General features: G+C 43.1%; 1 protein-coding gene across 2 annotated transcripts in view; it reads left to right on the top strand.

Annotated features, from left to right (window-relative positions):
- The window catches only part of SHROOM1 (shroom family member 1), an 81,300-nt gene extending 57,118 nt beyond the window's left edge, over nucleotides 1-24,182 (top strand). For both annotated transcript variants that reach the window (XM_083181946.1, XM_083181947.1), the window contains 5 exons: nucleotides 1,987-2,586; nucleotides 5,016-5,537; nucleotides 13,702-13,819; nucleotides 14,453-14,725; nucleotides 23,540-24,182. In XM_083181946.1, coding sequence (XP_083038072.1) covers nucleotides 1,987-2,586; nucleotides 5,016-5,537; nucleotides 13,702-13,819; nucleotides 14,453-14,725; nucleotides 23,540-23,794 — 1,768 coding nt within the window. In that variant the 3' untranslated portion in view covers nucleotides 23,795-24,182. The remainder of the gene's footprint in view (nucleotides 1-1,986; nucleotides 2,587-5,015; nucleotides 5,538-13,701; nucleotides 13,820-14,452; nucleotides 14,726-23,539) is intronic.
- The last annotated feature ends 2,497 nt before the right edge of the window (nucleotides 24,183-26,679 follow it).

The raw sequence follows: 26,679 nt of genomic DNA, 5'->3' as shown, positions 1-26,679 counted from the left end.
AGTAAAAAACCATTATTATTTCACTTAAATTTGACAAATTTGGCTTAATATAAAGAAATCCTTGGAAAACAAAACTTGGGAAGGTAGGATGACACATCAGTGATAATATCACCTTTTGAAGCCATAGAAGGCCTACAAAAGTCCTGTTTGTTTCAGTAGGTATATATATATATATATATATATATATATATATATCATAGGCGAAGAAGCAGACAGCGGCACTCTGGGAAATTTTCAAAAGCGTGTATTAAAGCAAAAATAGCATTCCAACGTTTCGGGGTATAAGTCACCCCTTTGTCAAGGTGAATGGTGCACTATTCACCTTAACAAAGGGGTGACTTATACCCCGAAACGTTGGAATGCTATTTTTGCTTTAATACACGCTTTTGAAAATTTCCCAGAGTGCCGCTGTCTGCTTCTTCGCCTATGGTACACTACTGTTCCGGAGGGCACCTGGGTCTGTGACTAGCTGGGGGAGTGCTAGGTCTACATACAACTATATATATATATATATATATCCCTTTTGTAGAAGACCTCTTAGAAGTGCATCCATGTTAGACGATATGCATAAACATATTGTTACCAATATCATGATCGTGCATATGTATATGCATTATATTGGTAATGATGGGCGCTCCTGTGGGTCATTATCGACCCCCTCTGTTGTCTGTACATACAGTCAAATCCAGGCTTTATTGACGACGGTTGGTCCTGGATGTAGCCACTGAACGATGTCCTGTACTGTGTATGCACTATATCGTTTGTCCAGTACTTTCAGGCAGTTCAAGGGAAATCAATAGCGATATTGTATCATTTGCACTATTGGCTAATAGGTACCTGGTTTTAGGATAGGGGACATATAAAACCAAGGCAGTTCTACAGCTACTGTACATGTATAATACCAATTTCATTTTCTCATTTAAATTTACCTGGCTCAGTGATCATAAAGAGACTTGATTTCCTCAGAAATACCTTTAATAGTAAAGAATAAATAAAAATATAAAATAATGTTTGGGAGGAAATAGTAGTGTATACACTATACACTATGAAAATAGATAAATATATATAGTATCTGGTGTGTTTGTATGAATATATGCATGCATATATGTGTGTATATATGTGGGTGTACACACACCCACATATATATATATATATCGAGCCTGACGATAATGCACTCGCATTGAAACGTTGCCATCTTGAATAAAACTTTATACGTTTGAAGATCTACGTGTCTGGAGTGCTGTGTCCACCCCAAGAAGTCTACATACCCCTTTGACACCGGCACCCGACCAAGCAACGATTGAAGGGAAGCTGTGCCCGGCATACAAAAAGTCTATATATATATATATATATATATATATATATATATATATATATATATATATATATATATATATATATATATATATATATATATATATATATATATATATATATATCCGTATGCTAGACTGTAGATCACTTAAGTACACTGGGGCAGATGGATTAAGCCTGGAGAAGAGATAAACGAGACAAAGTGGAGAAAAGGATAAAGCACCAGCCAATCAACGCCCAACTGTCATTTTCAAACACCCTGTTCATTGGCTGTTGCTTTATCTCCTTTTACCTTATCTCCAATTTATCTTCAGTTTATCTCTTCTCCAGGCTTAGGGGCAGATTTATTAAGCTTGGAGAAGAGATAAACTGGAGATAAAGCGGAGAAAAGGTAAAAGGAGATAAAGCACCAGCCAACTGTGTTTGAAAAAGACAGTTGGGAGTTGATTGGCTGGTGCTTTATCTCCTTTTACCTTTTCTCTGCTTTATCTCCAGTTTATCTCTTCTCCAAGCTTAATAAATCTGCCCCTTTATGTTAAGTCTTGGCTCATCTTTAACTGTACATTTCCCTTGAAGAACAACTGTGTATTGTATTATAGATGGAACCTGCACATTAGTTTGTATAAAAATTTAATTTGTGTAAAGGAATAAAAACCTGTTTTTCTCCTGCAGATCCCCTATCACAGTGGATAGTGCTACAATTGAGGCTGACAAAGGATGTAATGCCAGAGGGAGAGGAAAGTCTATGGAAGAGATAGGCACTTCAGACAAAGTAAGGCTGTCCGTGCTGAGTCAAAGCACAGATCAGCTATACTACATTACAGGACCTGCACTAGTACCACGGCTAGAAACTACAAGCGCCACAGCTGTGGTCCATCAAGACAAGCTGAAGACAAACGCTGACAATGAGTCCAGAAAGGATCCCAGAAAAACAAGTAAAGAGGATTTTCTGATTCCTCCTAGATTAGATGGTGCAAAATTTGAGCAAGAGAGACATTCCAGGTCCCAGGGAGCAAGTCCTTCCTCACACTCAGATTATTCCGGCTCCTCTTGTCCATCCCAGCTTCACTCTAGTGCTGATGAGCAACCACACACTTTGCAAACAGCTGATGAGGTTTTCTCACAGCCCATCAGCATGGAAGATGCTTCTAGAATGGAGCAGGAGAATATCAGAAACTTTTTATCTAATGCTGAGGAGGCTCTAAAATCTCATCATACGTTTCCTGGGCACTCTCATCTAGAACAGCAAGTCCTGGTTGTGCATACACCAAGGTAACAATTGAAGCAATGACACTATGTATATCATACCCTCCAACTGTACTGTTTTTGCCGGTACAGTACCGTTTTCTAATGGTCTGTACCGGCAAAAAAACAAAGTGTACCGATGTACCGATTTTCCGTCTTCCAGCCTGGTTCCAGGCAGTGCTCCTTCTTTAAAGAAGCTGCGCTATTATTTAATGTGATAATTTACCGCGTGACTGTATAGTGCTCTGCAGACTACCTGTTTGCAGTTCGCACTGACAGCCGGAAGTACCTGTCTGAGCTGCGCCGGGTGCCTGGAAGCGGGACATACAGTAGGAAGGGAGTGCAGCGGCAGGGGGTGAGCCGGGATGGCACCCCCACCGCAGCCTGCCAGCGTCTGCAACGTAGAGGAAGAGGAAGCATTGCCCTGCTGTTCTCAGGTAGTGGTGGCAGACAGGCTCTGGTGACCCAATAGGAGCTTGACTGCATAGACCATTTACGTAGACTGCTATAAGCTTTGGCCACTCCCTCTTTCTCAATGACCACACCCCCTTTTCAATTGTGTACCAGTTTCTGCCCTCCAAATGTTGGAAGGTATGTGTATATTTGCTGTGTGTGTGTATGTGTGTATAGAATACTTACAGAGGGGGTGACTCTGGTTTAATTGGTCCCCTGTGCGTTTGCACGGGGGACAGATTTTTCGCGACTGCGTGTAATTAGATATTCGCATGTGCAGCCGCTGTTTCTGAGCAGCCACGGCAAATAGATTATTCACCCAGCGCTCTAACGCATGCTGGATATTAATCACAGTGCGATAGTGACTCGCGGGGCGGCACATCGCTATCGCAATGGTCCCTACGCATGTAGGGGCATTTTTGCTTAGAAAATGTCCTGAATTTGTCCCATTAGTTGTGTAAAACATAAGGTGGCCTTGGAATAGTTTCAATTTAATGTATTTGAAAATATTTATAAATGAAAATGAGAACCGTAATTTATATTGGTGAAGAACTAGTGACATTTGTTTCCTGTGACCTATATCATTCTATGTAAACTCACAAACTGATATGCTTCTGTCAGAGATAGTTAGCTGTAATGGCTGTGGCCAACTTGTTTGTTCCTAGCAGGCTGTAAAAAATTTGCAGTATTAGCACAAGCTTAGAAGGAATACAGAAATGTGTTAAAAAGTGGGAAAAATACATCGACAAAAATACATTTATAAACTTTTTGAATCAACCGCATGGTTTTCAATCAGATAATTATCAAGAACCCCAGACGAAAATATCTTCAGCCTTTATTTTAATTATTTATAATATAAATAATATATTTAGACCCTAAAAAATGTAAAGGTTTTTAAAATCTTGTCCTGTCTTCTCCCCATCCTAATACACCCTTCCCCTTTTTCTCCTTTATGTTTAATAGCTTATAGGAATAATATTTAATGAATTAAGTTACATTAAGATAAAGATACATCAAGTAAAACAGAAATATACATACTGTAAAAATCTGTACATGTATCTCACTGTCACTTACAATTTATTTATTGTATACTGCAACTGTACTTCTTAATTATTCTGTAATTGTACTTCTTAATTTTGCATAATTTTGTAAAATAAATTTTGTTAGATTGAAAATTCTTAATCCCCTTACACCAATGTTCCCTCTAATTTTACGAAGGCTGTGTGCGGCTAAAGATTTTGGCTGTGCAACTTTGGAATGAAATTTACAGTTTTGTACGTCACTTATATATAACTGGAAAATGACATTCAGCATTTGTGTTAACTTTACTTCAAAATTATATTAAACATTTAAACATTCAAAATACAGTACACAATGTAGTTAATGGGGGAAACACACATTAATTGAGTCCACAACTGCAAAAAGGGACCACTGCTGCTTTGTGCGCTCAGTTGTAATGTCTGTGCGCATGCTCGTCAAGGTGTGTGCGCGCGCACGTGCGCACAGCTTAGAGGGAACACTGCCTTACACACTAGATGACCCACGCCATGGCCGATATAGTAAACAATATCTGGTGAGCAAATTGAGAATATAAACTGAATTATATTGGTAAACGATAACATTCAGTGACGTCACCGGGATAATCAGAACATGCAGATCATTGGCTATATATACATGTACAGCCATTGGGGGGGTCATCAACAATGAGCAGGAGCGTATCGTTAGCGATATTGAGTATACGCAAAACTTTAAAGGACATCGATCGGAAGGGCTTTCTGAGCGATATGTTTTAATAGTCGCTAGTGTGTATGGGGCGTCATTTCAAGCTGCTCTGATACTACAAGCTTGCATAGTTTACACAGTCTATGTATAGTAAGTTTACATTATACTATGTTGTCTTTAGTATTGTTATTGTCCTATGTTATACTGATGGTTTGTCGACTCGTACTTGATTGTATCATTTCTAACTTGCCTCTATATTGATTTGTTATTGTTTCTTTAAGCTTGAATGCCAATGGGACAGATCTTCCAGGATGTGATAATGACACAAGAGCTGAGACAGACGACCTTTCTGAAGCTTCAGCAGTCAGCAAGCCCCATGTTCCTACAGGAGAAAATGGAGATTTTGGTGCAACAAGTGAGCAACAAGTATCTTCAGAAGTTGAGTTAACGAGTATTCCTTGGCATGAACAGTTCGGCCATATCCCGGGTGATGAGCTGAATGGCACACAAATAGTCAGCTCTGGTAAGCACAATGGGACCGATGTAGATTCCGGACAGGAACTGGAGGCCTGCGTGGAGAAACAAGGTGACCCAGCCAGGGAAGACCTGAGCTTACTGAAATCATCCGCAGAGGAAAGACACATGGAGCTAGTTAGAGAGATCACTTCCAATGACAAGTCTCTGGCTGATGTTCTGAAACCTCTTCCTGTTAGGGAGTCCGCCATCAGTCTTATGAGAAGCCTCTTCCCTGTGCACATTCCAACAATGAAGAGGTGCAGAAACAGAGCACTAACTAAAGACAAGTGAGTAGATTAACAAATACATCTTTGCGAATTGTTTTATTTATACAAACCCTATTTTTTAGTCAATGGCATGAAAACAGACAGATATTCCATGTATAAAATTATGCTTGGAATAAGGGTAGAACAAATATGAAAGGTTTCCCCTGATATTATTCCTTTCTTCTCTGTGTCTCTTACAGAGAATATTTTAGAATTGGTTTTAGTCATTTGTAGATTGTGGAGTGTATCCTATGGAATACTGTACCACCTACTGTACATGATAAAGCTAAAGTTATTACAGGTGGAGTATCCCTTATACCCCTTTTCCATCTACAAGCCGGGTCGCACCCGGGATTTTGTACCCAGCTACAACCTGGGTGTGACCCAGCTTATGAACCCATTCACACTAGAGTCCCCACCCGGCATAATTCCGGGTGGGTGACGTCATCGGGAGGTGGGGTCAGGGAGGCACTGGGAGATCAGAGCATCTCCCAGCGCCGGCTTTTGCACTGTAGTGAACGAGACCTGGGTCGCATCGACCCCGGTTACCCGTTTACACTACACAGTGACCCAGGTTGAACCCGTGTTCAACCCTGGTTGCTACCTGGGTAGAAATGCCGGGTCTCACAACCTGGGTTATTTCAACAGGGAGCGTTTCCACCTGCCTAAAATCCTGGGTTTGGCACGCTCCCGTGCAAAAACCCGGGATATTTAGGCTAGTGGAAAAGGGGTATTATCCGAATATCCGTTATCCCAATTTTTTTTTGCTAAAACCATTGCTGGGGACATCTGTAACTGCACTACTGGGGACATGAGATGTAACTGGCACTACTGGGGACATGATACATAACTGGTACTACTGGGGACATCTGTAACTGCACTACTGGGGACATGATATGTAACTGGCACTAAATATGTGCAAGAAAATGATTGCTTGGCTTTTAAATTCAGTACCTGATATATGGCCTTATTCTAGTTCACTCTTTCTGACAAAATCCTTCTTAGATGGACAAAACCAAGTGCACTGCAGGGGGGGCAGATGTAACTTGTGCAGAGATTTGGGTGGGGTTTTACTTCAAAGTGAGCTCTATATTGCAGTGTAAAAATAAAGAAGCCAGTATTTACCCTGCACAGAAACAAAATACCATATATACTTGAGTATAAGTCGACCCGTATATAAGCCAAGGCACCTAATTTTACAACAAAAAAACTGGGAAAACGTATTGACACAAGTGGGACCCTCACTCGAGTATAAGCCGAGGGGGGCTTTTTCAGCATAAAAAATGTTTTGAAAAAGTAGGCTTATACTCGAGTATATATGGTAACTCACCCAAATCTAATTCTCTCAGCACATTTTACAGCTGCCCACTGCAGTGCACATGGTTTTGTCCATCTAAGAAGGATTTTGTCAGAAAGAGTGAACTAGAATAAGGCCCATAGCACACAAACTGTTTAATGCACAAATAAAATATATTTGTGTGTATTTCATGTGTTTGTACAACATAAATGCAAGATACCTCAAGATACATAATTGAAATATAAATATATTCAGCAATATGGAATATTGAGAGGGAGGCTTGCAGACTAAAGTGAAGCTTGATTACTTAAGTGACTTGTGAGTTGGAAACTGAAGCAGTTCCTAGCCTGTTACCTTCTCTCTCACTCTGTTTTCTACCACATCCTCGCAAATCTACTACAGACGCTGTCTGTCCCCCCAAATCCCTCTGTCTGCTTTCACTAACCTACCCTCTCACCTCTGGAACTCATGGCTGTTAATCTCTCAACTTCATTTTCTCCAACCGCTCCTCCCCCCTCCCATCCCATACCTATCCTGACCACTCGCCCCCGCACCCCCACCCTCCCAACGACCCCCCCCTCGCTTCTGCAATCCCAAAAACCTTATCCACATAAATACACAACCCGACCCCCCCTCTTTCCTGTGCACTATGAAATGCCAGATCCATCTGCAACAAACTCCCTGCCATCCATGACCTATTCATCTCTAGAGCATTCCACCTCCTTGCTATCACCGAGACCTGGCTCTCCACCTCTGATTCTGTCTCTCCAGCTGCTCTCTCCCACGGTGGCCTCTCATTCTCTCACACTCCCAGGTCTGACGGTCGCCAAGGTGGCGACGTGGGTTTTCTCCTCTCAGCCTCATGCACCTACAGTGTCATTCACCCTGAACCCTCTCTCCTTTTCTCCTCCTTTGAGTCTCACTCTATCCGTCTATACTACCCCTACCACCTCCATGTCGCTGCAATCTACCGCCCCCCTAGCCCTATCTCCCAATTTCTTGACAACTTTGCCGCCTGGCTTCCACACTTCCTCTCCCCTGACCAGCCATCTGTCATTCTTGGTGACTTTAACATCCCCTTGGATAACCCCGCTGATCCTGGCACCTCCAAACTCCTCTCTCTCTGCTCCTCTCTTGGCCTATATCAGTGGACTACCTCTCCCACCCACATCCAAGGACACTCCCTCGATCTCGTCTTCTCTCGCTCTTGTTCCCTTACTGACTACACTATCTCGGCTTTTCCTCTTTCTGACCATCACCTCATCTCCTACTCCCTCACTGCTTCCCCCTCTCCCACCCCCCTCCCAAGCGCATTGTCTCACGGCATAAAGTCAACATACTTGATCTTGCTGCCTTCTCAAACACGCTGTGTCCTCTTCTCGCCCCAATCGCCCTCATGTCCTGCCCGAACCTCGCCGCCTCCCTCTATAATGACACCCTATCTTCGGCATTGGACTATGCCTGCCCTCCCTCCTCTATCCCCCTTCGATGCTCCAACCCCCAACCGTGGCACTCGCCTATCACCCGATTTCTTAAAAAGTGCTCTCGCACTGCTGAGCGCTTCTGGAAGAAATCACGCTCCCTTGCGGATTATCTCCATTTCAAATTCATTCTTTCCTCCTTCAGCTCTGCCCTTGCTCTGGCCAAGGAATCCTACTTTAAGTCCCTCATCCTTTCCCAATCATCCAATCCCCGCAGGCTCTTCGCCACCTTCAACTCCTTGCTATCCCCCCCTCCTCCAGCTCTTCCGTCCTCCATCGTAGCTGCTGATTTTGCTACCTACTTTTCAACCAAAATCTCCTCTCTCAGGACTGCCATCACTGCTGCCATGACCTCACCCTCTCCCTCCTCCCCTCCTACAACTCCACTCCCCTCCTTCCAACCCCTGTCCTCATTTTACCCCACCACTGCTGCTGAACTCCACTCTATCCTTCAATCCACTTCTCCCTCCACCTGCCCGCTCGATCCTATCCCCTCCAATATTATCCTTCGTCTCAGTCCGTCAGTCTGCTCTCACCTGGCTCACCTCTTTAATCTTTCCCTATCCTCTGGGATCTTCCCTTCCTCCTTCAAACACGCTCTTGTCTCCCCAATTCTCAAAAAAACAAATCTGGACCCCAACTCTCCATCCAACTACAGGCCCATCTCCCTCCTCCCTTTTGCCTCCAAGCTCCTTGAACGTCTGACCTATAATCGTCTCCTAAGCCATCTTACTGCTAACTCCATTCTAGACCCCCTCCAATCCGGGTTCCGCCCTTTACATTCCACTGAAACTGCCCTGACCAAAGTCACTAACGATTTACTATCGGCTAAATCCAAAGGCCTCTTCTCTATCCTCATCCAGCTTGATCTGTCGGCTGCCTTTAACACTGTTGACCACCCTCTCCTGCTCAACACCCTCCGCTCCTTTGGCATCACTGGCACGGTCTTCTCCTGGTTCACCTCATACCTCTCCGATCGCTCCTTCTCCGTCTCCACTCCGAGCTCCTCCTCTCCTACTACCCCGCAGCCAGTCGGTGTTCCCCAAGGGTCAGTCCTTGGCCCTCTCCTCTTCTCCCTCTACACCACCTCTCTGGGCACCCTCATCAGCTCCTATGGTTTTCATTACCACCTTTATGCTGATGATACCCTAATCTATCTCTCCTCCCCCGACCTATCCCCATCACTCCTGTCCAAGGTCTCCGAATGCCTCACGGCCATCTCAGCCTGGATGACCCAACGCTTCCTGAAACTAAACATGGCTAAATCTGAACTTCTAATCTTCCATCCCCCGAACATCCCCTCTTCTCCCACTATCTCCATCAGCATTGGTGAAACCGAGATCACCTCCACCGACCAAACGCGCTGCCTCGGTGTCATCATTGACTCCTCCCTCTCTTTCACCCCCCACATTCGTGCTCTCTCAGTCTTGCCGCTTTCACCTACGCAACATCTCACGCATCAGACCATTCCTCTCCACTGACGCGACCAAAATTCTCATTCACTCTCTTGTCATCTCCCGCCTTGACTAATGCAACATCCTTCTCTCTGGGCTACCTCTCACCCGCCTCGCACCTCTCCAAACCATTCTTAACGCTGCCGCTAGGCTCATCTTCCTCTCCCGCCGCTCTACCTCCGCCTCCCCCTCTGTCTATCTCTTCACTGGCTCCCCATTCCTTTCCGAGTTCTCTTTAAACTCCTCACCACCACCTACAAGGCTCTCTCCTCCTCCACCGCTCCTTACCTCTCTTCACTGATCTCTATCCACACTCCCTCCCGTCCTCTTCGCTCCATCGCTGACCGCCGACTGACCTCTCACCTAATCACCTCCTCCCACTCCCGTGTCCAAGACTTCTCTCGCGCTGCCCCCCTGCACTGGACAACCTCCCGCCACCCATCAGGCTTTCTGATTCCCTTACCTCCTTCAAGCGCTCCCTCAAAACCCACTTTTTTCGACTAGCCTATCCCTCCTCCTCCTAACCTCTTTTGATCCTCCTATCCTGCCTCCGTTCCCCTCCGTTCCCACTTATCCTGTTGTTTTTCGTTCGTCCACCCACCTATTTTTAGTATGTTAACTCTTATGAGTAGGGTCTTTCTGCCTCACGTACTCACCCTACCTCTTTACCTCACCTGTCCTCCTGTCCTGTTCTTCCCTTCCTCTACTTCATCTTCAGTCTCCTCGACAATTTTGACACCTACTTCTGAACTGATGCTGATTTTATTTCTACCAGCTATACCCCTATTTATACTGTATTTTTTAACACACCCTGTACGTTACCTTGTCATTTGTTTTTTGTTTGCTATGTACGGCGCTGCGGACACTTTGCGGCGCCTTATAAATAAACGTACTACTACTACTACATGGAATAATCCGTTATCCAAAATTCTTCCGGTTCCGAGCATTTTGGATAAGGTATACTCAACCTGTTACAGGAATTCTGCGTCCATATTAAAAACCTGATGTTACAGGCTTAAGTGGGTGTAATAATTTAAAGTAGGGCTAGATATGCCACCCTATATTTTCTATTTCAGCAGTGCCAGTAGATGGGAAATACCATCATTCTAACGTTGTACCTACTAATTACTGTCTTATGATTACTGTAAAAAGCATTACAAGGTTCAAACCTCCCTCATCCGGGCATCCATATACGCAATGATGGTGGCCTATCCATGTGAGGGACCCCTCCGATGCCTCATGTCCTCCCGGTGCGGAGTTCCATGCTGGTCCCTGAGTGAGGAGGCAATGGAGAGCCCCAGGGAGGAGATCAGGCACAGTTTACAAAATCAGGCTTTACAGTGCCAAGTGTGTGTGTGTGTGTGTTTGCCATAAATCAGCCACCCCATTCTTCTCTCGGCAGCCCTGGCCATCATGGAGATGAGAAAGGCTATCCAAAGTTCTAATCTGAACAATATGCCCTCATATTGGGGCTGTACCTGGTCGCACGCAATTCAGCCACATCTCCATCCGAATTATCTGTTTTAAAAACAGTTGTTTTTGTCAATTATTACCAGGGTTTTTGTTATTTATTTTGTTTTAATTATGCTAGTAATTAAGTATTCAAGCTAATTTGTGAACTACTAAGTAATGATAACTATTAGTGGTACCTAGTGCACTGCATTATATTAACTTATTTGGTTCATTTGTGTGCGATTACAAGCTCAATGGTGCCATACATACAGATCAAGGTAAAATTAGGTAGGTAATTGAGCATTTAGGTTGGCACATTTGGGAATACAATTTCACAATATCAGGATCTATTGTGAGATTTTATGACAGTTTTGTCAGTGAAATTTGATATATAAAAAAAAAATCACAATTTTTACTGATATACAGTTAATTTCAATATTGTTTAATTAGCAGTTATTCCTTGTAGGTGCCTTTTTAATATGCCCTACCTAGTACCTTACATACAGTAGTCTAGATACAGAGTTCCATTACCTGCAAAAAGAACATTGATATTGCGTAGTTACTACCCTCGGGCATGCACGCGGAACCATACTTCCCACTGCCTATGTATAGCGGTCACACATGCGCTGATCAGAACCATACTTCCCACTGCCTATGTATAGCAGTCACACATGCGCTGATCAGAACCATACTGCTCCCTGCCATGACAGTGCGTAGAGGTCACACATGCGCTGATCGGAACCATACTGTCCCCTGCCTATGTATAGCGGTTACCAGGGGCGTAGCTAAAGGTTCATGGGCCCTGGTGCGAAAGGTCAGCTTGGGGCCCCCCTACATACAACAAAATTAAAATCTTGGTCTGTTTATATTTTAATGTAGACACATAATATGCCCCCACAGTGCCAAATACACATATGCCCCCACAGTGCCAGAAATGCCCCCACAGTGCCAAATAAACATATGCCCCAACAGTGCCAGATATTCCCCCACAGTGCCAAATACACATATGCCCCCACAGCGCCAGAAATGCCCCCACAGTGCCAAATAAACATATGCCCCCACAGTGCCAGAAATGCCCCCACAGTGCCAAACAAACATATGCCCCCAGTGCCAGAAATGCCCCCACAGTGCCAAATAATCATATGCCCCCACAGTGCCAGAATTTCCCGCCAGCAACTCACGATTGTTGCTGCAATGCTGCCTCTCCATCTGCTGCTGCTGCTGGGCGAGGGGGGGGGGGGGGGATCCGGTGGGGTCAGACAGCCTCCTGCTCTCCCTGGCCGCTTTGCCAGTCACTGGCTGCGGCCAGGCAGCCTCCTGCGCTGGCCACGGCTTCCAGAACACTGCCGCGGCTACAGGAAAATGGCCGCGGCCATTTTCCTGTAGCCGCGGCCGTGTTCTGGAAGCCGCGGCCAGCGCAGGAGGGCAACCTGTGACTGGCTAAGCGGGCCGGGGGGACCTGCTGCCATCGGCCCCCCTGGCTCAGGGGCCCGGTCGCAGGTGCGACCGCTGCGACCCCTGTAGCTACGCCACTGGCGGTTACACATGCGCTGATCAGAACCATACTGCTCCCTGTCCTGACTGTGTGTAGTTGTCACACATGCGCTGATCGGAACCATACTGCTCCCTGCCCTGACAGTGTGTAGCAGTCACACATGCGCTGATCGGAACCATACTGCTCTTTGCCCTGACAGTGTGTAGTGGTCACACATGCGCTGATCGGAACCATACTGTCCCCTGCCTATGTATAGTTGTCACACATGCGCTGATCGGAACCATACTTCTCTCTGCCCTGAAAGTGTGTAGCAGTCACACATGCGCTGATCGGAAACCATACTGTCCCCTGCCTATGTATAGTTGTCACACATACGCTGATCGGAACCATACTGCTCCTTGCCCTGACAGTGTGTAGTGGTCACACATGCGCTGATCGGAAACCATACTGTCCCCTGACTGTATAGCGGTCACACACTTGCTGCATTGTAACCATACTGCTCCCTGCTCTGAGTGGGTGTAGTGGTCACACATGCGCTGATCGGAAACCATACTGTCCCCTGCCTATGTATAGTTGTCACACATACGCTGATCGGAACCATACTGCTCCTTGCCCTGACAGTGTGTAGTGGTCACACATGCGCTGATCGGAAACCATACTGTCCCCTGACTGTATAGCGGTCACACACTTGCTGCATTGTAACCATACTGCTCCCTGCTCTGAGTGGGTGTAGTGGTCACACATGCGCTGATCGGAAACCATACTGTCCCCTGCCTATGTATAGTTGTCACACATACGCTGATCGGAACCATACTGCTCCTTGCCCTGACAGTGTGTAGTGGTCACACATGCGCTGATCGGAAACCATACTGTCCCCTGACTGTATAGCGGTCACACACTTGCTGCATTGTAACCATACTGCTCCCTGCTCTGACTGGGTGTAGTAGTCACACATGCGCTGATTTGTACCATTTGTTCTAATTTAAATATGATTTGTTTTCAATAGGATAAGGGCTCATCCTGAGGATATGTCAAAGTTACAGTCAAAAAGCATGTTACTGCTTGAGAAGAGACATAGCCAGAGGCTAGAAAGAGAATGTCTGGATGACAACACTTTAAAAAAGGTAATTCATGGTATGGCCTGTGATTCTGGGAATCATTAAGTGCTGACATAAGTACAATACACTAGAGAAATGTGTCCGTGGCGGGCTACACTTTTACACAGACACCATCAGCCAAATAATTATTTAAACCTATGCCACCATTCATAGGTAGTGACCATTAATGATGTTTCAAATCAAATCAAAATCAAATCAAATTTTTATTTGTCACATACAAGTCATACATTGTACAATATGTAGTGAAATGCTTATACAACTGTCCTACTTTACGTTAGAATAAGTAGATCGGCTGAGGAAGAGTGTAGATAGAGAGATTGTGTGGGGTATGTCTAGAAAGAAGCAAGGAAAGTCCTGGTACTAGGAGGTCTGGTTGAGGGCTCTAATGGCCTGCGGGGTCTGGTTGAGGGCTCTAATGGCCTGCGGGAAGAAGCTCCTTCTCATTCGCTCTGTGTTTGCCTTCAATGAGCGGTAGCGTTTCCCTGATCGCAATAGGGAGAAGAGTCCATTGTTGGGATGGCTGAGGTCCTTTATTATCTTCCTGGCTTGCTGTGTATCGCTTGCTGTATATCGTGTTCAGATCTGGAAGCTCGATACCATACTATGTGTGTTTTACTTATTTTCTTAACCTTTTCACAGATGGAACTTATTTCCAACATAAATTCACTAGTGGAGGAGCTTTGTATTGACAGGCAGCTGCTACTTTCCGAGATTGCTGCAAACACAACTCACGGGACAAAGCTGGAAGCCATAGTGCAAGAACTCTGCAAGCCCAATGAATATGAGCGCTATATGATGTTTATTGGAGATCTGGAGAAAGTGGTGAGCCTTCTCTTCTGCCTGTCCATGAGGTTGGCTCGGGTTGAAAATGCTTTGAGTAAAATCAATGATAATACAGATGCAGATGAAATGGTAAGTTTATTTTATTTACAAAATGTTCTTTTACAAAAAGTTTACACTTAGAAGTACTGCCTGTGTGTCATAGAGTATCAACATAGAGCAAAACATAAAGCCTCATGTTGGTCACCCACACTGTAATATCCTTCAGCTGGCTCAGTATGGGTGTGGTACAGCTCACAGACAACATCTAGGTCAACAGCAAACGAACGACATTGACAAAAAACCAACCCAAGTAATAGGTTGAGATAAGTTTTCCAATCGGAATCCACGTGGATATTAAAGTTAAAAAATTTGTAAAAGTCCACAAAACGTCATGTCGACATATTTTCACGTCAATCTTTTCCATATCAACCTATCAAAATATTTGTCAATGTTGACCTTTTGACTGTAAACCTAGACTTTCTCTGTCAGCAATCCGTATACCCTCAAGATCACAGTGTGTGTCACATAACCTGATATGTTGGAAAATGAGATTGTGACGATAAATCACGGCTATTGGCTCTTGTGTCCGGCCATTTTCCAATTGCACGAACAGGTCCCAGTGATCTTGGAAGAGGACCTACTGATTGGTGAAACTACCTACTGGCTCTGATTTGATATAATTAACCTGGGCACCATTTCTACATAAAATAAGCTTGGATATATATATATATATATATATATATATATATAGCACTTACCCAACCTCATAAGGAAAGGACCAGACCAGCACTCAGTTCGTGAGAAAAAGTGTGTATTCAGGTAAATTACAACATAGTCATAGACAGACAGCAGGGCTGACCCGACAGCCGTTTCAACCGGAACCCTGTCACCCCTGATGAAAACCGGACAGGGTTCCGGTTGAAACGGCTGTCAGGTCAGCCCTGCTGTCTGTCTATGACTATGTTGTAATTTACCTGAATACACACTTTTTCTCACGAACTGAGTGCTGGTCTGGTCCTTTCCTTATGAGGTTGGGTAAGTGCTGTATCTTAAATTGTATGGACCTTGCACCGCTGCTTTTGCTTATTTTTCTGAGTGCCGTTCTGAGACTCACTATATATATATATATATATATATATATATATATATATATATATATATATATATATATATATATATATATATATATATATATATATATATATATATATATATATATATATATATATATATATATATATATATATGTTGAGTATCCCGTATCTAAATATCCGTTATCCGAATTATTCCAAAAACCATACATTCCAGAAAGTGGGAAAAAAAATTTTTTTGCTAAAAACTCACTGGGGACATTTGTAACAGCACTACTGAGGACATGCTATGTAACTGGCACTATATATGTGCAAGAAAATGATTGCTTGGCATTCAAATTCAATATCTGAGATAGTACACAAATTTAGTTTCCTGTTTTGAAACCTTGATTTTTGAACAAATAAAATATATTTGTTTGTATTTCATGTGTTTGATGTGTCTATACAGCATAAATGCAAGATACTTCAAAATCCATCATTGAAATATTAAAGTATTCCGAAATACGGAATAATCCGTTATCCAAAATTCTCCTGGTCCCGAGCATTTTGGATACGGGATACTCAACCTGTGTATATATATATATATATATATATATATATATATATATATATTATCTATCTGGCTGGTTCCCTCATTTAAACAATGCTTAATTCCTGAAGTGCTGAAAATAAAAGATATTCTAAAATGGACTGGTCAAATTTTTTTGGTATAGATTTTAGTGACCTTTAAAACTAAATGGCTTCACTGACGCGCTATCTCCTTTCCCCCGGCCAGCTGAACTGGGCGTGCACGGCATCTCACTACTCACGCGATATCTCCAGCGCAGCCCAGAGCCAACTGCAGGGACAGCGCTGTCCCTGCTGCTGAGATAGGGTTACGCCAGCATGCTGCTAGCGAAATAGTTAGCAGCACCATTTATACATTTGGCCTGCTATCATTTAGATAGCAGCATTGATACGGACAGGTGCACATAGCCCCCCTGTCATTTAACACACACTGGATGCTTCATACATGGGGGAGAAGTGGTGTCAGTGCACATAACATGCGCTGATACCCCTTCTTCCCCATAACGCACCATCATACATCTGCCCCACTGTTTGGTATAATCATGTGCACCACACTAAACATGGACTATAGAAAGCAAGAGAGTTGACAGAGGAATCAGAAATAAAATTATAGACAAGCATGTTAAAGGTAAAGCCTATAAGACAATGTCCAAGCAGTTTGATGTTTCTGATTAGAGTTGTCTTCAGTTTTGGATCTACCAGAGTTCAGGTTACCTCTGTCTACACTCCATGTCTCACCATTGATTCAGTCTTCTCTTGGATTGTTATCACCCAACCTGCATTCCATGGTTCCTATCACAACTCTTCCAGGCCATTCCAAATTTGCCCTCTTTTCCTTATCTATAACAGAGCTACTTAGTTAGAGATAAGCTTGTTATACGAATGATGACAGAGACAAACAGTCCTGATAGTAAAAGACTTCCATCTTATGTGTCTATTTTTAATGAATAAAATTGATGAATTCAGATTTATGAGAGGAGCATAGTTATCTAAACACAGTTGCCATTCCGAAGAGAGTTTTGGGCCAACACATTTAATAACATAATTGTCTGTAATGAAGTTTAACAAATTACTCCCACACTGATGTCTCCTGGGATGATAAATCCACAGTTTTCAGGTTTGATCAAAAATACGTCTGATGGTATTTGGGAGGTGCACATATTTATTTTTCGCTCCTGGAAAGCTTTTAGGTTTAGCTGTGTAGACAATGGGGGAAATTTACTAAGATGTGAAATACACTTCACAGGTCATGTTGCTATCGGCAACCAATCAGATCCTGTCTACTATCTTTTAGAGGGTGAAAAAGAAATAAGAAGTAGCTTCTGATTGCTTGCCCATAGCAACATGACCTGTGAAGTATGTTTCACATCTTAGTAAATTTCCCCCATGACTACACAGAAGGTTTTATTTACTAAGATGGGAGTTCTGTTTCAGATGAGATGTTGCTATGTGCAACCAATCAGATTCTAGTACTTCTTTATTTAGCACCTTCTAGAAGATACTAGATAGAATCTGACTGGTTGTCCTTCGTGTCATCCATTTCAATAGAATTCCCATATGTCTAAATAAACCCCAAAGAGTCTAGATGAACATCTTTTTTCAAGCGATGTTCATCTGGCCCACAGAGACGACCATCAAGGTGGTGTTGTGGGCACAGCTGTCGCAGGCCCGGACACACTGACAGAGGGGGAGGGGCCCAGGCCAGTAATTCCGCACCTCCCACTGCACGCCAAACTGCATCCGCTGAGCTGCCCCTGCTGAAGCTCACTGCTCCTGGAGAGCAAGCTTCTCCGTCACCTCTGGACACTGGCGGCCATTTAAAATGCAGCCAATCAGAGCTTGCGTTAGAGTGACCAACTCATCCCTTTAATCTGGGACACATATTAATTACACAGGTTCTGTGGCAGTTTAAAACCAGGTGAAATGGAGTCTTGAGGTGTGGCAGTTTAAATCCAGGTGAAAGCCAGCCACAGAACCTGTGTAATTAATATGTGTCCTGGATTAAAGAGATGAGTTGGTCACCCTAGCTTGTGTATCAGCTGCCGAGCCACAAACTCTTATTGGCTTGCATGTCAGTGTCATCGTCCAAAGGTGGAGGAGACGTCTGCTCTCTGTTAGCAGTGGGATTCAGCTGGGGCAGCACAGCGGAAGGGGAAATGGGGGACCCTGTGCTTCGCTTTATTTCACTCTGCTCTTCCCCAAGTGACCAGCAGAGCTGAGCGGTAAGTGGGGGGACGAACTACAAATCAGTCCCGGGCCTGACAATTTCTAGTGGCCCACATGCTTTAAAGAGGAAAAACGATCTAGCATTAAAACACTGACACAACAATATTGTTTATTGATATCACCCCCCTCCCCTGCCCTGCTGACCATACAGTCATTGACAATGTAGTCAGATCGGACTGCATGTGCAGACAACCATGGGATCATTAATGAACCACTGGAACGTGCATCATTAATGATATAATGGATGCACACTACACTTTGGGCCTTATTCTGGTTCACTTTTAGAGGCAAATTCCTTCTCAAATGGACAAAACCATGTGCACTGCAGGTGGGGGAGATGTAACATGTGCAGAGAGAATTAGATTTGGGTGAGTTATTTTGTTTCTGTGCAGGGAAACTACTGACTGCTTTATTTTTACACTGCAATATACAGTAGATCTCACTTTGAAGAAAAACCCTACCCAAATCTAATTCTCTCTGCAAATGTTACATCTGCCCCCCTGCAGTGCGCATGGTTTTGTCCATTTGAGAAGGAATTTGCCTCTTAGAGTGAACCAGAATAACGCCCTATATGCACTAAAATATCGTTAATGATACCATGCAGATCGTCTGCAAATATCACATAGTGTTTACCTAGCTTAAGCGATATTTGTTAATGACTGGGGCAGGCAGTTGGGAGCGCCTCTGGATGTACAGGGGGAGACGTATCAAACCTTATAAAGAGTGGAGAATTAAAAAAGTTACCTATAGTAACCAAATAAAATGTACAGTAGTTTGCACTGATCAAGTACATTGTATAAAATGATAGTGGATTGATTGTTATGGTCAACCTTTCTCCTTGTCTACTTTCCCATTCTTTAGAAGACTTGATACATCTACTCCTGCACATCCAGGGTGGGATGTATAAATTTTTTTTTAATCTTAAATATAATTATATGTGATTATTATAGTCTCACCCATGCACTTCCCTCCCTTCCCCAGCTATGTTTGTGGGAGGATTTCTCCTGGATTTTTATTCATGGTTATTCACGGTTGCAATTCCAAAGTTATACACAAGTGGGCAGTGTTTCACAACAGGACTCTGAATTCCACTCTTGTGATCTGATGTAATTAGTTAGCATAAACATACATCTGTAATGAGGCATTACCCTTTCGTTTCTTGCCAGACTTATAGAATATATTGACTCGCTGCCTGGATTGGCTCAATGGTTTGGCAGAAGAACAGAAATTCTTTGTGGGAAAACAGGGGCAATTATTTGAAAAATATTTCATGTAAATTCCAACCATTTTTTCTTTTCTTTTAGTTTTAATTTAAAACAGAGGGTACCCACAGCAGCACTTCTCCACCCACAGCAGCGCTTCTCCTTGGTTTTTACAAGATATTTACATTTGTAATTACTTTTGAAGAAAGATTCCACAGTACTTACATATTATTGTTTTAATTGCTTCATTTGCCATCAAGGGTCAATTTACCGACAGTCATTCAAGTTATCAAAATATTGACATACATTATGCCGACATGTTCAATTGACCAACAGTCAAAATACCGACATTTAACATGCCAAAGTGTTGACATGAGTTTTCAAGATATTTAGCCCCAAAACAGGACCTGGAGGGGGGATACAATAGTGTGCCAAACCTAGCGAGTCCCTGTGCCCGAAGTATGGGGAATGCAGTGAGCCATGTGAGGGGACGCGGTACACTTAGAAAGTTTCCATGTTGACATGGACACGAATAATCCCACAAAAACACGTGTCGGCATGTTAAATGACGGTATTTTGACTAGGTCATTGGTTGAACATGTTGGCATAATGAATGTCGGTATTTTGACTGTGTTTGACTGTCTGACATTTGTCGAGAAATCATACTGAACCCACCTCCAGTCCTTGTATTGGAGTGTCTATATGGCACCTTTCCATAACACAGGGCACATGCACTTTTTCCCAGCATGCAGCATTTTTATAAAAACAAGATACAACAGCCACTCTGCCCATTTTTAATACAGTGGCCACTGGCCAGCAATATACACAACAGCCACCATTGGGGGGAGCACCATTGTACAAAAACCTCTACTAATCACATAAAGCACATATAAACAGCATCTAATATGACTGCAAATTATCAACACACCGCACATGCCACATTTCTAAATGTTTCTCAACGCCACAGTTGCCATGTTACTTAACATATCTCGTTCTGCCAACATTGCCTAGCATGAAGAACTTCTACAAAAGTGGGTTACTGTCCTTAAGCGTTAAGCACCCATTCATGGTTGCTGTGCTGTAGAGTTTAAGAGGAGATAGAAAAAATGGGGGGTCAGTTACCTAGGTAACTGTAGGGGCGCCTGTATGAGTGGCTTCTGCTAGCGGCTGTCAAAAAAAGGGGGTGTCAATCCCTATGGAAAATATACAGAAAAAAGGTGGTAGACTGCGCTCATTGATGACAGACTGAGGAATTAAAATTGTAATTTTTAATTATACAAAATAGCATGCTGTAGTAAACATATAAAAATACGAGGTACAAAGTACACAATATAAAAGAAGGGGAGGGGAAAGGGTAGGAATAATTGAAAATAGCTGCGTCCACTGTTAGAGTGATATCACCTTAGTTTGAGTCCACAGTCCAGTGGGTAACCGTTGAAATAAGGAGCAAGTGGATATGTCAAGAAAGCTGGCTGCGGCGGTACTCAAATGTGGTTTTTCTTCCGATTGTAGTAGGGGGTAGCGATCCTCCCAACTTGGATAAGAAATAACGGTTGAGTGTCCGCTGGAAGACCCTGGGTGGGTATTAGACAGGCGGCTTGCCTTCAAGAGGTGAGTGCCTCACTCCAGGTCGAGGCCAGTGATGGTAAACAGGTGAAAATCTCCAAACGGTTTTCATTAATATAAAATATATTAATATATATACATTAATATATGTTTAACTCTACCTGAGCAGGCAGTCAGTCAGTCATGTATAGTTCTCTTCCACAGATACATGCAACTTTCTCTCTAGTATGTAGAAACTCCAGCGGTTTGAACTTTCCAAATAACTCTCTTCTATTCAAAGCACTGCTTGCTGATAAAGAGTGCACTGCTGTGCAGAAGCACTATGGACTTGCATGTACAATCCTGGAGAGCTTACTTGTGTTCAAAATGTAACTCCATAAGGTCTGTTTTACAGGCTACGGGTAGTTGATAGCAGGCCTGGACAGCAGTTGAAACAGCAGCACAGATGCAGATGTGCATGACAATGGGGTGTATTCAATGTGGCGGCGAGGAAGGGGGGGGTCTTTATGGTGAGGATGGCTCATTTTCAGCGAGGAAAAGCCATCCTCGCCATCCAACCCATCGATCCCCTTTAACAGTGAGTCAGCTGTATTTTGTGGCGAGCCCCACAGTTTTAATGGCCATACTCACCATTTCCACCTCACAGAAAACAACCAGCGAGGTGGAAACGGCGAGTGAAGGGGAGTTGAAAACTCTAATGGCAAGCTATTGAATACCTCCCAATATATGATGCATGTTCAACGGGTTAACATGTATCTAGGAACCTAGGGCCTAATTTACTGTTCTGAATAAATTCACTTAAAGGGTGCATACAGGTATTTGCACCACTAGTAACACATGTTTTTTCCTAGATAAACATGCAATATTTTTTGCATTTATACTAGCGAATCAGTACAGCCTCTCCTGGCTGCTGTGGAACTACACACTCCAGCATGCCCTGCCATGGTTTTGCTGTTAGGACATCTATAGCGGGATGTTGTAACATCCGCGCCCATTATCGCCGGCTACCGCATTATTAATAACGGCATATGCTGTAACATATGCTGTTATTAACGCAAGGGACAGCTCTTGCGATGAGAGCTGTCCCTTGTGATGCGGTGCCGGTGCTGGACTTCCGGGTATGTGACCCGGGAGTCCATCTGCGCATGCGCAGAGTGACGTGCCGGCCGCAGGGCATGCTGGGAGAGATCCGTGACGGATCCCTCAAACAGCGCTGCGGTAAGAAGCCCATAGGTTTCTGCAGGGAATTGCCATCTTTTGCTAGCGATTCCCTCCGCAGCGCTGGCAGTGCGGAGGCGCCATATAGCATATAGAAATGCAGTAAAAACCCCGAAAACTGAGATTTTACCGCATTTGTGCTTTACAGAATCTCCCCCATAATCTGTGAGTGCATTCTGGGATGCAGCTGGCTCATTTATTTGTTTTATTTATTAACAGTTTCTTATGTCGTGCAGCAAATTCTATTGTGCTTTACAATTGGAAACAATGATGAAACAAATTGGGTAGTTACAGACAAGGTAGGAGGGCCCTGCTCACAAGCTTACAATATTGTTGCCTACTTCTGGCCTTATCTAACGCCTAGAAATGTGGGAGTGTTTCTAGTAGGTATGTTTATATAAAAAAAATTATTAAACGGTGACGTTTGCAGTGGGCTATATAAATTAGGGGTATGGATCCTTAGGTCACCAGCTGTATGGTCGACAAACATTAGGTTGACACGAGTTAAGGTCCACATGCAGGAAGGTAAACAGGGTCATTAGGTCGACATGGGTACGGTCGACATTGAAAAAGCCAACTTTAATTTTTTTTTTACCGGAATGTCAACACAGTCAACATAAACACTAAAATTTACCACCGCGTCTCCTCGCATGGCTCACTGCACTCACCATGCTTCGGGCACGGTGCCCCGCTGCTCTCGGCATACTATTTTATTCTCCCACCATGCCCTAGTGGATGGTAGGGCATGAAATACCGCCTGTCGGCTAAAAAAACAGTAAAAATAAAATATGTCGACCTAGTGACCCCGTCGACCTAATCAATGTCGACTGTCCTGCATGTCGACCTTGATTCATGTGGACCTAATGGTGTCGACCTAATGCTTGTCGACCATCATGCTGGTGACCCAATGACCGTATCCCATAAATTAGCATCTCTGGTGTCTGTTTAAGTTATGTTATAGGAAATGGACACTATACTGCTACTTTTGTCACTGTGGATTTCATTAACCCTGCGTTGTACTTATTACTTTTCAGCAATCCCTGAAGGAACGTCACAGCCTCCTGTCCAGGCAGAGAGAGGATGCAAAAGATTTAAAAGACAACCTGGACCGCAGAGAACAAGTGGTCATTGGGATACTGGCCAAATACCTAAGCGAGGCCCAACTGGAGGATTACAAGCACTTTGTTAGGCTGAAGACATCATTCTTGATTGAGTTGAAAGACCTGGAAGAGAAGATTAAATTTCACGAGGAACAGTTGGAAAGTCTGTATAACAGCATTCCTCCTTAATTAGCCCAGTAGAGGGCAAAGCCACATTCTTACTGTTGTCCCATGCCATGACGGCAGAGTCCTCTGGGCTTTGAGATTTTAAAAATGTGTTTCTGTTGATTATGCTGCTGCTAAGACATAACAGGAATAATTTCCATGATCCCGTACGTAGGTGGTCCTTACTGATAGCCTTTGTGACAGTGTTAATCGTACAAGAAAAAAAATCTATTGGACTGGTAGAACGAGGAGGGGGAAATTTCCATTAATAAAACTGTGTGCCTTTTTTTTTGGATAAGTTATCAATGTTTTGTCCTTTTATCAATGTTATTATAAATGATAGTGTCCATGTCATTTGGTTTCCTGGTTGAAATAATTATTTCAATAAAAAAATATATATATTTATTTCTGAGCATGTTGTTTTGGCAATGGTTTGTGCTGTTTGAACGTAAGATTTTTTTTTCCATTTAACTGAAATCTTACGCATATGTTTTTGAATGGTATTAACTAGTAGGCAACCTGTATTTTAGTCTTACATGTAACATGTTACAGTGCAATGTGGCTGGTCATGTGACACATTTAGTATGAAATATTTGCTGCTTATTCCCTGGAAACACCCAATCAGGCAGCATTGCATCAAGTCACTGGTCTACCGCCATTCTGAGATGCGGAAGCCCAATGTAGCATATGGGCTACAGATCGCACTGCCCCTTTAGGAGCCCCTGGCCCAGCATCTGCAAGGACTTACATTGGCCTGAAAGGATCCCGCCCACATTGCATTGCATATGCGATGCAATAATAAATGGGCCCCTTAAGGGTCTATGTTCTATGCCTTGAGGCTAAATAGCCTCTGAATTGAAAAGTAGGTTCATTAACAAAATCTGCATACAAAAAGCACAGTATTAAACGATCCTGGGCTTTATATTGTATATTAGATTATAAAAGGAAAGTGTGTAAATTTATTTGGTCATACATTATTGTGATACTTAAGCTAATGTACTATTTCTGCAAGCATTACCTCTAAATAAGGATATGAAGTGAGAGGGAACTGTTCTAGGTGGCCTGTGTATATCACTGTATTTTCCATAAAAAGGAAGTGACTGCCTCAACAATAGTCAACCCCAATGGAATGCAAAAGCTCTTACTGTAACCTTGTTCCCATGGCCTGACTGACTCTATGTAGTCGGTAGCTCCTGCCTCAGTAAGGCATATTCTCTGGATGAATTAGTGAGGTCTGGCTGAGCTATTATGAGCTCTTCCCACAGCGATCCAGTTAACCCCTTCAACTCTACATATGCCAATTGGACAGTGAAATGGTTTTCTGGGAAAAAGAACAAGATGTCAGGCCCGTGTTATAAAAAGCCTGCAGTTGACCCATTTGGCTTTAATGAGAAAATGATTCTGCAGCCAAAAACAAATTAAGCAGCTATGCACATCATGAGGATCGGATGTCACGGTCTCTCAGACTTCGTCAGAATACCATATTAGATCATCCTATTTCTGCAGACAATTTTTTTCTGAAAATTTACTTTTCTTCACAGTTTAACCACATAAATCAATTACATTTAGATATTTCACTGAAGAAGCTCAGCAGCGCTCACTAATCCTGCACTGCGTAATCAGAGTTAGCCTTTTCGTGAGGAAATCCTCAATGAACCAGTGGTTTGGCATACGCTTCAGTCATCCAATGTGTAAAAACAAAAGGAGGAGTGCATGGTGTGACCTAATGACTGTCGAGATAGACACTGTTGACGCATTGCACCATACCCAGCAAACAAGTCTTTCTTTATCAGTGTATTGAGAAAGTGTTGTATTAATGTCAGCCAGTTGGCCAAAACTACAGGCACTAACATAACCATTTTACTTAAACTGCAGTAATTGCATATATAGCAGTCAGAAAAGTAAGTCAAACATTCACCACTCTTAGTAAAATAAAAAGCTAGTTATGTCAGAAAAAATGGATCTGATATGTAGCAGAGGGCCATTTCTCTAGTGTGGTGCCATTTCTCTAGTACCATTTCAGTGCTCCATTCAATAAACATGAACAAGTCTCTCTCCTCTGAAGAAAACATTGTCGGTATCTCAATACATCTGGAATGGTGACAAGGGGCATACACACAGAGCAATTTTGTGCTATTTTTTAAGCAATCTGACTAGATTGTTTAGAAATTAAGCATGGTACTTATATGTTAGTTGGGCGCCCATTATAGTTACTATGCTCATACCCCCACTATCCATATCGGCATGGAGTTGATTTTATATAGTGTGGTGAGCCACCGTTCCCGAAGCGTGGCATGCGGACGCGGAAAACTAAGCAAATAACATATAAGTACCGTAAGCACAGATATCTCCATGTGTATGCTCCAAGAGATTAATTATCTCTTGCTAACGAAGTCAGTGCATGCAGTCAAAATCTAGTCAGATTTCTTAGCAGGTGACTGCAAATCTCTCTGTGTGTACAGAATGAGAGATACTGATCGCAATCTCTCATTCTGAACCAGTATCCTGCCTTTTTTTGCTTAAGCAAAATTGCTTAGCACACATCTCTGCATGTGTATGGGCTCCCCATGGGAGATCTGGACACAGGGAAATCGCCTACCCTAAATAGCTTAGCACACATCTCTATGTATGTATACCTTACAGATTTTTTTTTTTTTTATATATATTCCTGTATATTGAATTTTATTCATGATGGTTAATATTTTGTAGATATATTTTACATATTAGCCAAGAGTGGTACAGCATTTACTTTGTATTTCAGATATAAATCAGCAGCAGAGGTTTTGGTTGCTTAGAGCAATATACTTACCCAGTTGCCCTGTCATGCTTGTATCACCCTCCAAGTGGCAACACCAAAATACCAACTCCTCCTTAGTGACAGAAGCCAGGTTCTATACTGTGACATTACG

The sequence above is a fragment of the Crinia signifera genome, chromosome 4 (genome assembly GCF_055691185.1).
Source record: "Crinia signifera chromosome 4, ASM5569118v1, whole genome shotgun sequence".
Lineage (NCBI taxonomy): Eukaryota > Metazoa > Chordata > Amphibia > Anura > Myobatrachidae > Crinia > Crinia signifera.
This window is presented reverse-complemented; position numbering and strand designations above follow the sequence as displayed.